The sequence below is a fragment of the Delphinus delphis genome, chromosome 5 (assembly GCF_949987515.2).
Source record: "Delphinus delphis chromosome 5, mDelDel1.2, whole genome shotgun sequence".
NCBI classification, from domain to species: Eukaryota; Metazoa; Chordata; class Mammalia; order Artiodactyla; family Delphinidae; genus Delphinus; species Delphinus delphis.
In genome coordinates, this window is record NC_082687.1 from 34,487,225 (window position 1) to 34,505,476 (window position 18,252).

Below are 18,252 nucleotides of genomic sequence, written 5' to 3' on the forward strand. Positions count from 1 at the left end.
CTCTATTTCAGGGTTGGTGGGAAAATCTGGCCCCCCATCTATTCTGGTATATAAATTTTATTGCACCCTGGCTTTTTCATTTATTTGCATAATGCCAACAGTGTCTTCCCTGCTACAATAGCAGAACTGGGTAGTTACAACAGAGATTATATGGCTTACAAGACCTGACATATGTACTAACTCACAAATTTACAGAAAATGTTTGCTGACCCCTGTTATATTTGACTAATGATAATTTAAAAGATTCAGAAGGTTTTGAATAGCATTTATGAATTCTTATCATTTTAATAAACCAACTTAGTCCATAGAACCTCTAAGTTTAAAGTACAATTTTTCATGTGTTGGACAAAGACATTTAATAGAGACGGTGAATGCTGGACTTCAGCTTTATTACCACTGTATATCTACTGTCTCAGGAAAAATAGGAGAAAGAAACTATATCCCAGGAGCAATGTAGAACATAGAGGATCCTTAATCAATTCCTTTTTATAAATGAATATATTCAACTAGAGGGATTTACCATGAAGTAACTACTTCATTCTTCTCATACGAAGAAAATTAAGTAACACCAAATGAAATTTACTGTACAGAAGTTAAACTAAAACTAGTTTTCTTGGAATGTAAACCCATAACTGAGGGAAAATGATAACTTTATTACCTGCCAGATGCGTTGGATGCTCTATTATTTGTTGACTTTTTACTCTTCATATTTCTATCTTGAATTATTTTCTATTAAATAGAAAAAGCCAAAGATGGATTACTCACTGTATCTATCACAGTTAGACTTAGAGGCCAATCTTCCAGTAAATCAATGTTTTTTAAGCATCTACTATGTGTCAAGTATAGCTGGCACCAGGAACAAATAAGGATATTACATTTTAGGGAGGTTGACTGGCAATAAACACGTAAACTAATGTCACTCATGAAGGAGATAAACTAGGGTCCAGTGACAGTGACAGAGTGGAGTTGACGAGCCACAATAATGAATTTGGTCAGGGAAGGCCTCCCTGAAGGCTCGACATCAGAGCTCAGACAAATGATGAATAACAAAGGGCCACATGATGTTCTATGGAGAGCTTGATAATTTTGAGAAACCAAAAAAGGTGACAGATGCTGAGGCACAGTGAATGGCAGGGAAAGCTGAGGAGTATAAGGTCCGGGAAGAATCGTATGAGATCTCCAGTGGTGAGGAGTCTGCTTTTTATTCCATGGGGAGAATCCAACAAAGAGACCTTAGAGGGGAATGATTAATCAGACTTCAGATCACTCAGTAGAGAGTAAGAATAAAGCCAAGGATTCATTCAAAAGAAATATGCTATAATCTTACTTGTTATATATAAATCACCTGTTCTAATTTAGAATTACCTCTGTTAAACATTTCTAAGACCTGTCTATAAATTCCAGAATACCCTTCGTCCTTTTAAGGAATAACTTTTCTACTTTACATGGACAGATGGGTGCTAATACTAAAGAGAGAGCAGATATAAACACATCCCTAACTTGGCATTAGAGCTTTTTCCTAAGGAAACTGGTTAAGGACAATATACCTGGAATGTGGCTTAATGAACCTTCTCCATAAAATTTAATAAAAACTTAATACTCTGTTTATAAAAGTCCTGTTCAACCACAAGTTTTCAGCTGTTATCTTCCCTAGTAATAAGTATACATAGCCACCAATTAACTGCAGGAGAAACTGCATAAAGAAAATTTAGGAGAAATAGGGCTTCCCTGGTGGCACAGTGGTTGAGAGCCCACCTGCCGATGCAGGGGACACGGGTTCGTGTCCCGGTCCGGGAAGATGCCACATGCCGCGGAGCGGCTAGGCCATGAGCCATGGCCACTGAGCCTGCGTGTCCGGAGCCTGTGCTCCGCAACGGGAGAGGCCACAACAGTGAGAGACCCGCATACCACACACACAAAAAAGAAAATTTAGGAGAAATAAAGACTAAAAATGCTCCCCATAAATTTTAACAGTATAGTACTCTGGTGCAACGTAGTGTAGGGACAAGTAATCCTACATATCACAAATCTGGTTCTCAATGTAATAATAATAATATTCCTGATAATGATCCTGTCCATCCATTTAAATAAGTATGGATGCTATAAACTTTTCTTAAAGATTTTTATTAAAATTTATAAAATATTTTAAAATGATATCCAAAGGAATATCCTTCACTAACTCAAAACCTTAGAAATTATTCCAGACAGCTGCATTTTTATAACATGAAGACCTACAGAAACATACCCACTTCTGGGTATGTATTTCTGAAACATTTAAAAGTATATTATGATCATATACTTCTGTTAACTTTTAATGAAATGTTGGGTTTTATTATTTTCACTGCAAACCTTCCCTGAAGTTAAAATTCTATTGAATAAGAATCACTTGACAGTATAATACCATTATTTCCACGAATAATTCAGATGTACCTAACATGGAAGATAAAATATTTAAAAGTTCTATTTTGAATTTTAAGCTGTAGTATAGAAGGTACAATTTTATATAAATACCTTTGCAGACTCAGTGCGTAAGATACTCTGAAGTTGAAACAGTGGTGGATCATCAACTGTTAAGTTATCTTTCATAATCAGTTCAGCTTTCTCCTTTTTTTCTTCAAGGTCATCAGTAGTCACTTGACTTTCCTTGGGTTTCTCAAGTGTAGTAACAAAGTCTATCAAAACTGAGTTCTCTTCATTTTCAATTGATTTCAAGGAATTATGGTTTTCAGTGCATTCTTCATTCTGATCTATTTTGTGACAGAGTAACAGAACTAAATCTCCCTTCTGAATTAATAAGGTGGGTAACAGATTCATTTGCTTTCTGCTAAATGAAAACTGTCTATAACCTCTTTCTTGTAAAATAATAAATGGAGAAAACTATCATATTCAACTTGAATAAACTTTTTTCCCAAGTGAGCTACAAAAGAAAAAATGGCTACTAAATCTACTAAAGCATTTGACACACCTTAGAAAATGGAATAACAACTCTAAACCATAGACATGCCACAAGCCCTTGTTGGTGTATAAACCAAGTAAGTGAAATGGCAATATCTATTCTATTCAAAAGCCTGTGTTTCTTAGCTGGAGCAAGAGGCACAGATTTCTAAGATACTACAGTTACTAGCAATGCACTTATAATATTGTACAGGTGTAGAGAGAACCAAGAATCAATGCAGTTCTAGAAGAGGCCACCACACAGAGAATAAAGCCATCCTTTAGAGTTTTACTCCACTAAGATGCAGTGTTGCCTCTGATACCAAAAGGGCAGGAAAGGAAGGCCTAGTATTTACCCTCTCAGTGCTCAAGGGACAGGCTTAAGCTCTGGCATGGAGGATTCAGTTTTGCTTTTACAGAATTGCTTCTATTATTGTGATTCTACCACACTTTAGAATGTTCAACAGAAAATCAGTGCTTTCTGCGTTGATCACCAACTTTCAGTTCTACTAGGATCCACCTACTGGCCAACCTGTATCTTTACTGTCAAAGTCTTAATTACGAGGCTTTCATTCCAGCCATTTCTGGGGAACTCATTTTATATCTAGGTAAGCTAGATATAATATCACTTTATAATTCCAGTTATACATTCATATTTGGAGACTACTCATGATTCAAAGTATCATTAATGGATTCTTTAGAGCTGCTAATCAAAGTACTCAGTGAAAAGAACAAGGACTTTGGAGCAAAAGATTCAAATTATGGCTCCATCACTGACCTCGGGTATGTTTCCCAATATCTTTGCACTTCAGCTTTTCTCATCCGTAATATGACAAAAATTATACTACATACTAAGCACTTAATAAATATAAGTTATACATCCCAGTCTTAAAAACAGCTATGCCTTTAGCTCTCATTAAGTTATATGTCATAAGACTAAGGAAAGAAACAATGTTAACTACTCATACCTCACACTTACTATGTGCTAACGATGGTTCTGTTCTATATGCTTTACATGTATTAAAACTAATTTAATTCTCACAACCACCCTACTCTTACTAAGTCCATTTTAAAGAGCAACATACAGGCCCAGAAAGGTTAGTTACTTTCTCATGTAGTTGTACCTAGATTCAAATCCAGCTTAGTCTCACTCTAAAAGTTCACCTAACCATTATGCTGACTATTGCAGCAACGCCTACATAATAATAGCTCACATTTAGTGAATACTCTACTTGTGCCAGGAATTGAGTTAGTGGCTAAAATGCATAGTATCACTTAATTTTCACAATAGCCTTATGAGATTGGTCTTATTATAACTTGGGGGATTGAGGCATTGACAGATGAAGTTCTGCATCTACAATCACATTGTTAATAAATTGTATTTTGGGGATTAAAACTCAGGCAAACACAAATATATATTGTTCCTATAACTGTGTAAAGTGTTATTTCTTTTACAAATAGCATTCTAAGCAATACAGAGTTCATAAATAAAATAAGGTAGAATAATTTGATATAATCACCTGTGATGGAGGATTTTTCCCCAGATACTGGTGAAGAGGAATTTCCGAGACTTTCTTTAAGGGATGATGATGATAGACTTGTTAACCATGCATCCTATTTAAAGAAAATATATTTACTAGTAAGTTTAGTTCTCAAGATTTGTGGGGGGCAATAGGATTATTAAAACTACTTCATAACTCTGAAATCTGCATTATTAGTTTTCTGCTAAACACCAAAAGTAAGTCAAAGGAGGTTATAATATGATTTACTTTCAAGCCTTTATATCTTGATCATCAATAGGTCACTAAGAGCTATTCCAGTTCTTTAACTGAAACCTCTATGTTTTCAAAACTCCTACTGCTCTAAAATCAAATCTCAGAAATATTTAAAGTAAATATTTGACATGTTTTTCTCTAAGTATATATTTTCCTAGAAAGTATAAAGGAAATAGTAGGTAAAAACCCTTAGTTTCAAACAAATATTACTTGTTGACCAAATGAAAGCAATTTATAAAACCAAGTAGACAGTTACTTCCAAATATTTTAGATAAAAAACTACATAGATTTCATACACTTTAGTTTTCCTCAAAATTCCTATATCTGAATTAAAATAATTATTATATATGAAATGAAGTAATTATATTTGTGTATAAATTAAACATCTCTTTATAGAATAATACTCTAGTCTAAAGGTGATGATATTATAATGTAAGAAGTTTGATTTTGTTGCATAGATAATAAATTTTAATTTTCTTTCCCATAATATTTACAAAGAAAATTATATGTCAAAAGCAATAGAGAGAAACCATCTGGGCAGATGGCAGAAGGGCTCAAACACTGAAGTCTACCCTGAGAAGGGAAGATTTACCCAAGGAGACTTACAAGTTAGTAGCCTTTTTCCTGAGGAAATTCCCCCAACTGTGCAGCTTAGTAGAAGGCTGCAGCATTACTAAACTGGCTTGAGGGGTCAGAAGATAGAGTTTAGGACTAGAAGATCAGGCAATAAATTTGGAGAAGAGCTGCAGAAGGCATGAACCCCAATATCTGCACATAAATCCACCTCAAACACTTGGATCATCTATGCATGGCATGGGAAAGACCTCAAGGGTCCTGTAAAATCACAGTAGCTAGAAAGTGAAAAATCTAAGCAGAGATTTCAGTCAATGTCCATGGCAAGGGAGACAGAGCTGGGAATTTGTCTAGCCATAGTATCTTTGTGCTAGAGCACATGTTCAGAGGAACATAACAGAATTCAGAATCTCTACAACATATCATTCATAATGTTCAGTAGTCAATCAAAATGTTAATAAGTAAAAAAAAAATGGTGACACATACTCATGAAAACAAACACAACAAAAGCAGTCTATAGTAACCAAGCCAGAGATGACCCAGATGTTGCAATTAGCAAACAAGAACTTTAAAGTAGGGATTATAAATATGTTCAAGCACTTAGGAGGAGATATATACATAGTGGCTGAATAGATAGGGTATCTTATTATTAGATACAGAAAATACAAAAAATACCAATGGAAATTCTAGAGTTGAACACTACTAAAATTAAAAAAAAAAATCACTGATAGACTTAACAGCAGATCAGGAATGGTAGAAAAAGGCAGTGAACTTGAAGACAGAACAATACAACTTATTCAATCTAAAAAAACAAAGGGAAAAAAGATTAAAGAAACATGAAAGAAATTTAGAGATCAGTGAGACATATCAAAAATTTCAATGTGCATGTAATTACAAACAAGAGGAAGGAAAATAAAACAGAAAAAAATTTTAACTTCCCATCTGCATGGAAAATATCAGTTTACAAATCCTGAAATCTTGACAAAACCCAAGCAGGATAAATATAAAGAAAACCACACCTAAGTACCTCATAGTCAAATTGTTGTAATTCAAAGAAAAAAGACTAAACCTTGAAAATAATTCTGAAAGCTGCCAGAAAAAAAACAAAACATTGTATAATGAGGATAGCAAAATAAATTTTTGCTGATTTCATAACAGAAATAATAGAGGCCAGTAACAATGGAAACCTATAAAGAGCTGGGGATAGGAGAAGGAAACTGTCAGCCAAGAAGTATATATTCAACTAAGCCATCCTTCAGAAATGAAGATAAAGTGAATATGTTTTACATAAGAAAAGACTGAGAGAATCGATCACTGGCAAACCAAGAAATGCAAAAATAAGTTTTTAAGATTGAAGAGAAATAACACTAGAAGGTAATCTGGATCTACAGGAAGAAATGAAGATCCCTAGAAATGGTATATATATCTAAGAAAACTATAAATGTTTATTCTTTTCTTCTTTTAGTTCTTTAAAAGTCTAAGACAGGGCTTCCCTGGTGGTGCAGTGGTTGAGAGTCTGCCTGCTGATGCAGGGGACACGGGTTCATGCCCCGGTCCGGGAAGATCCCACATGCCACGGAGCAGTTGGGCCCGTGAAACATGGCCACTTGAGCCTGCACGTCCAGAGCCTGTGCTCCGCAACGGGAGAGGCCACAACAGTGAAAGGCCCGCGTACCATTAAAAAAAAAAAAAAAAAAAAAAAGTTTAAAAGGCTCTTTAAAGAAACGTTATAACTCTGTGTTGTGGAAATTATATCATATGTAGGTGTAATATACATGACATCAACAGCATGATGGATGAGGGAGTATATGGAACTATACTGTTACAAGGTTTCTATTTTAAATGTGAAACAATACAGTGTCAACTGTATTGTGATCATTTATAGATGCATTTTGTAATCCATAAGACAACTACTAAAAATATAACACAAATAGGTATAGTCAAAAGGCAACAGAGAAAACTAATGGAAAACTAAAACCTATGTGATTAACTCTGAATAAAAAGGCAAGAAAGAAGTTGTAGAGGAATAACTTCAATTTTAAAAAAATAGATAAAATAAATAGAAAACAAACAGGAACAAATTGGCCCTAAGTGTACTTACATTAAATGTATATGGACTGGATTTCCCTGGTGGCGCATTGGTTAAGAATCCACCTGCCAATGCAGGGGACACGGGTTCAAAGCCCAGGTCTGGGAAGATCCCACATGCCATGGAGCAACTAAGCCCGTGAGCCACAACTACTGAGCCTGTGCTCTAGAGCCCGTGAGCCACAATTACTGAGCCCGAGAGCCACAACTACTGAAGCCTGTGCACCTAGAGCCCGTGCTCCACAACAAGAGAAGCCACCATGATGAGAAGCCCGCACACCACAACGAAGGGTAGCCCCCCGCTTGCCATAACTAGAGAAAGCCCGTGCAAGTAATGAAGACCCAATGCAGCCAAAAATAAAATAAATAAATTTATTAAAAAAAGTATATGGACTAAACACTCATAAATGGAATAATGGATTCATAAGTAGATCGCAATTAAAAAGCAGATTGTCAGACTTGATAAAAAAGTAATACCAAACTGCTATTACAAGAGTCATTTAAAGAAAAAGAAAAAAATTGTTTGAAAGGAAAATTATGGAGAAAGTTATACCATGCAAATACTGAAATGTTGAAATGTCAGGCAAAACAAACTGCAAGATATGAAGCATTACCAGAGATACAAAAATTTCATAAGGCTAAATAGGGTCAAGAACTAATAATGATGAATGTGTATGTGTCTAATTACAGAGTCATGGAATGCTGACAGAACAAAAAGGAAGTACAGAGAAGTTCACAAACATAATTGGAGATTTTAACACACTCTATTTAGTACATGGTAAATCAACTAGACAAAAATTCAGTAAGAAAGGAGAAGATCTGAATGACACTACCAACCATCTTGACCAAACTGAAATTACAGAACGTTATATCTAACACCTGCAGAACACACATTCTTTGTTAATACAAATGAAACCTTTCACAAGACACACTTAGTCTGGGCCATAAAAAAAAAACCCAACAATTTAAAAAAATGTGAATTCATATAAGATATATTCTTTGATCATAATAAAATTAAATTATAAATTTATGCAAGAATATATCTAGAGAAGATCTAATATGTGGAAATAAAATCATTCACCATAAAATAACCATTTGGCCAAAAAAGAGATCACAAGGAAAATTAGAAAATGTATTTAAAGGAATGATAATGAAAATAAATGGCATCAAAAAAATTGAGTGCTGCTAATCAGTGCATTAGAGGAAAATTTATAGTTTTCAAAGGTTTTGATAGAAAGGATGAAAAGCTTAAAATGGATGGACACATTTTCTAACTTAAAGGTAAGCAAATTAAACCCAAAGAAAATAAAAGAAAGAAATAATAAAGAGTGAAAATCAATGAAATTGGAAACAAACAACAGAGAAAGCTAACAAAGCCAACACTGGTTCTTTTAACAGAGTTAAAGTTTTAACAGAACTGAGCAATGCCTATCAAAATTTAACAAGAGAGACAGAAAACACAAACTACATATTAGAAATGAAAGATGGAATGTCATAATTTTACCGTCATCAAAAGGATAAGGGAATATCACAACCAACTTTATAAATTCAACATCTCAGATAAAGTGGATAAATTTCTAAATAGACATAAATTACCAAACTGATGAGAAAATCTGGATACCAAATATTTACGCCCCCCCCCCCAAAAAAAATCGAACTTCGTGTCAAAGACCTCTCCACAAAGAAAATTCTAGGCCCAGATAATTTTGCTGGTGAATTCTCTCAATTAAGGGGAAAATGATACTAAACTTTTGGTTTTATACCAAACAAACTTTTAGAAAATAAAGGAGGAAGAGACACTCCCCAATTCATATGATACTCACACCTGATAACAACATTATAAGGAAAAAATTATGGTCAACTTCCATAAATATTGATGTAGAAGTCTTAACAAAATATTAAAAAATCAAATCCCACACAAAAATAGTCTACTATGATGGACTAGATTTTATCCTAGGAATAATGAGTTAATTTAACATATAAACATAGATATATATCATCATACACACACACACACACACACACAAACACACACACACATGCATACACAAATGAAAGGTGGGAAGTGAGGTTGTAGCGAGAAAGAAAATGTCACCCTTTCGATACCCAGCTGTGACATTTGCAGGAAGGTAAGGCAATAGGGAGAGAAGTACAGCGTCATGTGAAAGCTTATACAAAGTTAAAGAGGCTTCAGCATTGTTGAATGTGGATGAAAATAGACTCTTCTGGAGCCAAAGATTATAGACATAGGAGAGAGAAGGGTTGGACAAAAAATAAATGGGAAATCCCTGAAAATGTGGGCTTAAAGAAGATTCAGAGCATGGTCAGGAAAACTTTATAATGAGGAATAAGGAAAATTTAGACTATTAAAAACAGCAGTATCTAATATACCCAACAAAGATAATAGCTCTACAATATGGGCTATGTTATAGTCATTAAGGTGAACATAGTCTCAAGATCACCCAGCAACATGGAAACATGTCATGACCTAATGTTAAGAGATTAAACCAAAAAGCATGATACAAAACATTGTGAATGTTAAGATGACAAATATTATAAAAACAAGTACAGAAAAACAGCCCAAAAGTGGAGTAAGAATAATGAATATAGTTGTCATTAGGTGATGGGATTATGGGTAGATATTTTTCAATTAAATTTTCTGTCATAATATAATGTTACTTTAAAAAGTTTAGGAATACTTCTTTCTTTAATCAAGGGATATAGAATACATCACAAAGAGCAATTAAAGTTAGGTATCACTACCAGTTTGAATAGTGTTCCTTCAAAATTCATGTCTACTCCAAATCTCCGAACGTGATCTTATTTGAAAATAAGGTGTTTGCAGATGGAATTAGTTAAGATGAGAATCTACTGGAGTAGGGCAGACCCTAAATCAAATGACTGGTGTCTTGTTTTAGACAAAAGTGAGGGAAGACACAGAGACCCAGGGAAGAAGACCATGGGTTGACGGAGGCAAGGACTGGAGTGATGCAGCTACAAGCCAAGGACCACCAAAGATTTCTGACAACCACCAGAAACTGGAAGAAGCAAAGAAGGATTCTTCCCTAGGGCCTTCAGAGGGAACATAGCCCTGTTCACACCCTGATATTGGATTTCTGACCTCCAGAACTGAGAGAACTTCTGTTGTTTTAAGTCATCTAGTTTGTGGCAATTTGTTACAGCAGCTACAGTGAACTAACACAATATCCACTTGACCAGATGATTTTATTAAACATAAAATAATTGTTTGGTTTTGATAACACCCTCTCTTCACCTGATTTTCAGAACAAATTAGGACATAGCACATTGAAGCCAGGCAGACTTATATCAAATTGCCAGCTTTTCTGGTAAAGCTAACCTATAGGATAAGAGTGGACTCAGAGCCTACTGTGCTCATACTTCTGACCTGAATTGGAGAGATTCTTCTGTTTAGTTGTGATACAAAGGACTTCCTCTGTCTGCCTTTGTACCACCTCCCAGGGAGCAGATCTTTTCTCACATCAGTAACACAGAGGAGTCAGGAGAAGAAGAAAGAAGCTTAGCCAGTACTGTTTAGTTCCTTTTCTCTGATCTGCTCAAGCAGATTGTGGAGGAGGAATGTTCTTCCCATACTTATCCCTTCTGAAATGTGAGGTGGAACTTCTCTAACCATAGTGAAATGTAAAGACAGGCGGCCAAGTGTTCTTCCCTAATAACAATACACAGTAAACTCCTGATGAAGTCCTGAAGGATCACATCTACATCCCTTCTGGTATATCCCAAAAAATATAGGACTGTGCCGTGAACATTCATTACACATTTGTTGAGTGATTAAAACCAAATGAATAAAATGACATTGGCCATAAATTATACAATTCAAAGATATGTAAATAAAAACTCTTGCAATTAAAGTGTTGCATAGATTCAAAAAGGCAAGTTTTTTTCACATTTTACTTTCTCTGAAATTGGATGCATCATATGTTACAGTTTAGCAGTTTTCTTCTTTCTTAGCAGTACATAAAATAATGCTGTATTTTTGCTATATCTTACAATTGAGTTTTAGATCCAATAAAATATAATATATTTTTAAAAACTTAAAATTATTTCCTTATCAATTGCTGAAGAAATCATGTAACACACACACACATGCACGCTCACACACAAATATTCTTTCTCTCATAATCAGATGCAAAAACCTGAATTAGAAACACAGTTTAGCAGTAGCGCTAACCTCAGGGTCAAGGTTTTCAGAGAATGCATTTTTCTCAGCTTCTGGTTGTCTGCCATTCAGCCTTGGGAGGAATGAAGGTGCAGAATATGCCTCTAATTCTTCATGGAGGGCAGTGTCTTTGTCTTCTCCTAGCCTGTCTTTCTCCTCCCTGTGGCTGTGCTTTTTCAACATGCTCCTTGGCCGAGGTGAAGGCTTAAAGTGGTTGTCTGCTTCAAGGCTGCTGTTATTTTCTGCAGAAAAATACAATGTTTTAATGCATTAAATAAAATTTAATACACTAAAAAATACATTTTTAAAATGCCAATGGCTTCTCCTACACCGCAGGTGCCACCACACTTCCCTCCTGTGCCCAAGCACCTTGGCTTTCTATCCTGGAGAGTCTAGAAGAAGCCCACACCCTTCTCTACACAGAACTCCAGAAAGTACAAGTAGGCGATAGTTCATAATCAAATAATTTTTTTTAATGGCTGCCATCCTGGAAGTAACTAGTATACTTCATTTTTGTGAGTAAACTCATCAACTCTCATAGTATTAAAAAAATTTTTTTTTTTAACAAACAAAACCAAACTGCTTCAGTTTCAGCCTTTATAAAATGAGGCAGTTCATCCATCAAAACCTTTATTGAGTATCTGCTGCCAGGCCCCATACACATCACTCACATTAATGGACCTCAGAATCAAGACACTGGCAATGGCCCTGTCCAAGGATTTTAGAGGTTGGGAAAGGAGCCGATTCTGAACAAATAAAATTATAAGACAAAGGTAAGTGCTGTTACAAGTATAAAGATGATGTCAGTACAGGGAGTAGAAGAGCCAAATGTCCCTGGAAGGAGGAACAGACAACTGGATAACTTGTGAGCTGCTGTTCTCTGAGTCCATAAAACCTCTCCAGCAGTTATTAAAATTTCTCAGTTACTATTTCATCACTTCTAAGTTTAAAACAATAATCTAATGCTGGTATACTTCCAGCCCTCAAAACATGATAAGAAACATTTTCCATGAACTTTTCCCTAAATTTTACCTGTTATACATATCCATCTCTCCATTGTTCTACCAATGTATTCTTCTGATGAAACTTCAAAACTGAACTAATTAATACCTTTATCCTTTTTATCTATAAGTCGAGTTACAAATCCTGCTAGAAGATTCTACAACCATAGGTAATTGGAACCACTATAAATGTTTCATTACCAATTTTAGGTATGTCCTAAACTCTGGTCAAATGTCCAATCCAAAATCCAAGAGTCATCTTAGATTCCTCCCTCAAAATCCAAAGAATCACAATACTCTATCCATTCTAGTTGCTAAATTTCTCTCTCATTTATCCCACTTTCTACATCCCCACTCTCAGTTCCTCATCCACTCTTGCCTAGATTACTGCCTCAGTGATATTTATAAAACACAAATCAGATCACATCACTCCTCTCCACAAAATTTTTCAATGGCTCCCCATCAGCCAGTCTTACAGAATAAAAAGCTCATTGACTCTGAACAATATAAAATGTTTCATGGTTTTGTCTCTGGCTACCTGTGCTGCCTCATCACTGACATACCCACTTAGTAATCTGTCCTGAAATGCTGGGCTCACTGTCCTTCTGCAGCTGTGCCACATGCCTCCTGCCACCAGAGCTTGCCACCCAAGCTCTCCCTCTGCCTAGGATGTCCACTTCCTGTTTCTCCTCCTGAAAAATGCTTGCCTGTCTTTGGAACCTCAGTTTAAGCAGAATATTGTATAATGCCTGGTTTTGAGTCATTTTTTTTATTGTGGTAATAACACTTAATAGGAGATCCACCCTCTTAACAAATTTTCAAGTGCATATTACAGTATTATTAACTAAAGGCACAATGCCAAAAGGCAGAGCTCTAAAACTTATTCATCTTGCATAACTGAAACTTTACATCTGTTGACTAGCAACTCCCATTTCTCTCTCCCTCCAGCCCCTCATAACCACCATTCTACCCAGTCTCTGTATGGGGTTGCCTATTTCAGATATTTCATATTTGAATCTTGTTCTGACACTTATTAGCATTGTAAACTTACACGAATCAGATAACCGTCACACACCCCAGTTTTCCTACAGGTAGAATTAGCTAAGATTTGCTAAAGTTCTCATGGGACTTGAGTAAGATAATACATACAAAGCACACAACACAGTGCCTGACACATGGGAAGTGCTCAATGAATATCAATGATTGTATAGACATTTCCTGTTCTGGTTTGTCCACCACTCCTGTTTTCTTTTTGGGTAGCCTCTCCTCCTTTCTATCCATGTGATTCTGTGGGTTAATAAATATCTCCTCCATACCTCAGTGAGAATGATGGGCATGTGATGTAGCCCTCTCCTTCCTGTGCAGCTTATCACAGAAACTTCATTTCCCCTGACCACAGCAGGCCGTCAGGAGGTCAGGATTTTTCTACTTGGAGTTGGTGGATATGCCTTTAAGGCCATGGAGCTGGAAGGATGTGATTTAGAGACCACTAGTGGCATTCTCTGCTGCCAAGTGAAGAGCTGTCTGAGACAAAGAAACCAAATGACAGAAAAATGGACCAAGGGATGGAATTAATGGGGCAGTGACAGTGCAGGAGGAGAGAATGAGAGGGTCAGGGAGGGAGGACAAAAGTAAAAAGAGAGAATCCTGATGATATAGAAATACCGATTCTCTATACTTAATCACACCTAAAGCAAGGACTTCTGACATCCATGCTCAACACAGGGATAAACTCTTTCCACTGATGTTTGAATTGGGTCATTTGCATCTGAGAGTCCTGACTACAGGTATTATTATTTGTCAGTTATAGCTATTGACACCAGCTCCTCTAGGAAGCCTTCCCTGATGCCCTCAGGTAAATTTAGATGCCCACTTTCCTGTGTTCTTACTATACCTTTTATACACCTTCCCACCAAATTGTAAAGTCTTTGCTATGGTCTGAATGTTTGTGTCTCCACCCAATTCTTATGTTGAAATCTTAACCCCAAAAGTGACGTATTAGGAGGTGAGGCCTTTGGAAGGTGACTAAGTCATGAGGGTAAAATCTTCATGAATGGGATTAATGCCCTTAAAATAATGCTCTACAAAGTTCCTTTGCCCTTTGCACCACATAAAGATACAATGAGAAGTCTGCAACCCGGAAGAGGGCCCTATCCAACCATGTGAGCCCTGTGATTTCAGACTTCCAGCCTCCAGAACTGTAAGAAATAGGTTTCTGTTGGTGATAATCTACCCAGTCTGTGGTATTCAGTTACAGCAGCCCGAACGGCCTAAGACAGTATTGGAGGATTGGTACTAAGTCTTTGTAATGCCACAGTGATAGCTACTATCACAGTGCTTGTAACAGTGAAACATATCGTACCCACAATAAATATGTGGGATAAATAAGATGATCTGCTTATGAACAAATGCTGAATAATAAAATGAATAGTAAAAGCATTTATAGAGTACTTAATTTATGCCAAGATTGCTCTAAGCACTTCAAATACATAAATTTAATTTAATTGCCTCAAACCCCTAGTGGTGGTTCAAATTTGTCTCCATTTTACAGGTAAATAAAATGAGGAACAAAGAGGTCATGTGCCCATAGTCATAAACTCTAGTTTGTGGGATTAAAGCAGGAGCACCCAGACTCCAATACTAATGTAGTCAAGGTTCTCCTGCTTTAAAGTTAAAATAAAAACAGCATAACCTGTAAAAATTACTTTCTACAATCACTACCAATGTGACCACTACCTGATAAAAGTGAAAGAGTTTGATTATTGTACTAGTTACAGCAGACAAGCAAGAACAAAGGAAACTTTCAGGTTCTAATATTTTTATAAAGCATTAAGTGATACTCAGCAATATCTCACATTAAAAATATTAAGTTCTAAACTCTATAAGAAAAAAAAGTCTAAAAATTTAGAGAAGGATAAAGCTAAGCTCATTAACCACTTTCCTTCTTTAATGAATGAATTATTCATTTAAACATTCAAATACTTAATGAATTCTACATGCCAGGCACTAACCAGCAGCCTCAAGTTTTTTCTTCAACTTGAATAACCTAGGAATAATGATTTTAATATATTTTATACCAAAATTCCACTTCCAGAAGCATCATCAAGTTTTCAGAAAGAAAAAAAAATACATCTCTACATTATCAAAATGTTTTATTTTACAATCAAATGTAAATGATTACTTGTTTTGGTAATTTTTTTATCCTACATATACTGAATTGCAAATGGTTAATGATTGTTTAAAAATACAGTATTGCACATTTAGAATCCTGAGCTATCTTGTGGTCAAAATACAGTATTTCTCTAGTTATTTTATAATTTGTCACAGGTTTTAAAAAAGATATTAAATGGGTGGATTATTGCTGATTATCTACCATAAAGTTCTAATTATATACTTCTATCTATATCAGACTAATTTTTAGCTTCTATAATATGCTCACATTTTCTTATTAACCTAATGAAAAGCTTTTTAGAATCAGGACAAATAGGATAAACGTAATCCATAAAAATAGGTTTTTAAACTCAACTAAGACTAGGAAACACTGCATATTCTTTCCTGAAGATTCACCGTGCATATGTCTTTATTAACAGTTCCAAGAAGTTCATAAAGAAATTGGTTTAAAATTCCTATAACTCTGTGTTTTCCCCTCAATACCAATGAACAAACTGTGGAACATACTTTGGGAAATGGTGATGTAATGGATTATTCACTCTTTGATTACATTTCCCTTCTCTCCATTTTTGATTTTACTCAGTACACTGGGAAGGTACATTTTAGCAAGTTAATTGTGTTTCATTAGGCCTTGTGCTTACACTTTTGTAGAAGTTTATAGTTTGAGATATACTTCAGTAGATTCTTAAAACAATTCTGTAGGAAAGGAGAGCAGGTTTCCTCTCCCTCCTCATGAAGACAGTGAGGCTTACCCTACGGCTGAGGTCACACATAACTAACTTGCAGTAGCTTTTCCCCTAGTATCCCTGCTTGCTTGTATCTTCTCCTCATTTGAAAGTGGAAGGAATTGTGGGGGTGGAAAAAGGAGTGTCTGAAATATAGCTTTGCCTAAGGTTACCAGTGCTATTATGTAAAGTATGAAATACTTACCAGTACCATATTTAATGATGATATGAAGGAAAGAGGTTTTTGTGAAGGTTAGCATCAACTACTATTTTTTCTATAGAACATAAAAAGACTGGAAGACTCCAAATCCTTAAACTTCTATGCCCTTGTTTCTGCGTGACAGCCCAGGGGATGTCACAGCAGTTGGTGCCTGCTTCACTCCATCTCTGCTGCACTATGCACAGAGCTCAGTAGAACTGTGAAGAAACTACTGTAATCACACCAGGAATATCCCCACAGAAAATTGAGTTTTAGTGGATTTTCCTGAGGAACAGAGAAACCAAATGGAGATTCTCTTTTCTTAAGGAAAATCTGGAGGCTTAAACAATGACAGCAACAACACCTACCCCCACCACCCCCTTCAAATATACAAATGCCAAACAAATATTCTGGCAAATGGCTGTATGGAAATGATTATTGTTTTAAGGACTAGCCCCAATGCTGCTATAACCCTGATGTCTGGAGTGTGAAATGGATTAGAAAGGATTCCATTGTAGTTCCACTGCTAAAAACAAAATTGGAGCTCACAGGCCTAAGCAAGGTTGGACCCAGGAGCTTTGGAGCCACAGCTGTGGATAACTGAAGGTACTTTGGCCAGCTATCAGGCACTAGCAGAGATATAAAACTGAACGTACAACTGGACATCAGAATTATGGTTTTTCTCTACGGTTCTATTATTTTTATTTATATCTGTAAAATTGAAAGGTTAAGTCTGATTTTTTTTTTCTTAAATATCTACTAGCCACCATATGCAGCGGTTAAGAATCCGCCTGCCAATGTGGGGGACACGGGTTCGATCCCTGGTCTGGGAAGATCCCACATGCCACGGAGCAACTAAGCCCATGCACCACAACTACTGAGCCTGTGCTCTAAAGCCCGTGAGCCACAGCTACTGAACCCATGCAGCACAACTACTGAAGCCCGCGCGCCTAGAACCCATGCTCCACAACAAGAGAAGCCACTGCAATGAGAAGCCTGTGCACTGCAACGAAGAGCAGCCCCTGCTCTCCACAACTAGAGAAAGCCTGTGAGCGGCAACGAAGACCCAACGCAGCCAAATATAAATAATAAATAAATAAATAATTTAAAAAATCTATTAGCTACCATATAAAAGTATTTTGTGATTATCTTAAAATAAATTTTCAAGAAATGCAATTACAGTAACCTAACAAATTACCTGAAGATGCGCTTTTGATTGGAAGAATTCTAGGTTTCGTTTCCATTTTAATTTTCTCTTTTTCAACTTCTTGTTGTTTATTTTGAGATTCAGATAAGGGATTTACAATCATGCCTTTACCACCATCAGGTGCCATCTCATCATTTTTGATAGAGACTACTGGCTCATCTTTCCTCACATCATTGATTGATTTCTTGGTTTTCAAAAAAGACAGTTTCGGAGAATTCTTTTCTTCATCATCTGATATATGAAAATCATTAATCTTCTTCTTAACTGAATTTTCATCTACTGAGGTGTCAGAAAAATCACCTAAGGAAACTGAAAAACAGAAGAGAAAAAATATTTTCAATAGTGTATTTTAAAGTTTTAAAGATTACATCAATCAAAAAG

At 35.9% G+C, this 18,252-nt stretch overlaps 1 protein-coding gene across 5 annotated transcripts in view; it reads right to left on the minus strand.

The window, feature by feature from the left end:
* Positions 1-18,252, minus strand: part of MAP9 (microtubule associated protein 9) — a 36,933-nt gene that overhangs the window by 14,787 nt on the left and 3,894 nt on the right. For all 5 annotated transcript variants that reach the window (XR_009519508.1, XR_009519509.1, XM_060012181.1 and 2 more), the window contains exons 4-8: positions 17,863-18,180; positions 11,581-11,810; positions 4,455-4,548; positions 2,512-2,747; positions 659-729 (exon numbers count right to left, since the gene is read on the minus strand). Coding sequence is in view for 3 of the 5 variants with exons in the window: in XM_060012181.1 (XP_059868164.1) it covers positions 659-729; positions 2,512-2,747; positions 4,455-4,548; positions 11,581-11,810; positions 17,863-18,180 (949 nt within the window). In the remaining 2 variants the exon portion in view is untranslated. The remainder of the gene's footprint in view (positions 1-658; positions 730-2,511; positions 2,748-4,454; positions 4,549-11,580; positions 11,811-17,862; positions 18,181-18,252) is intronic.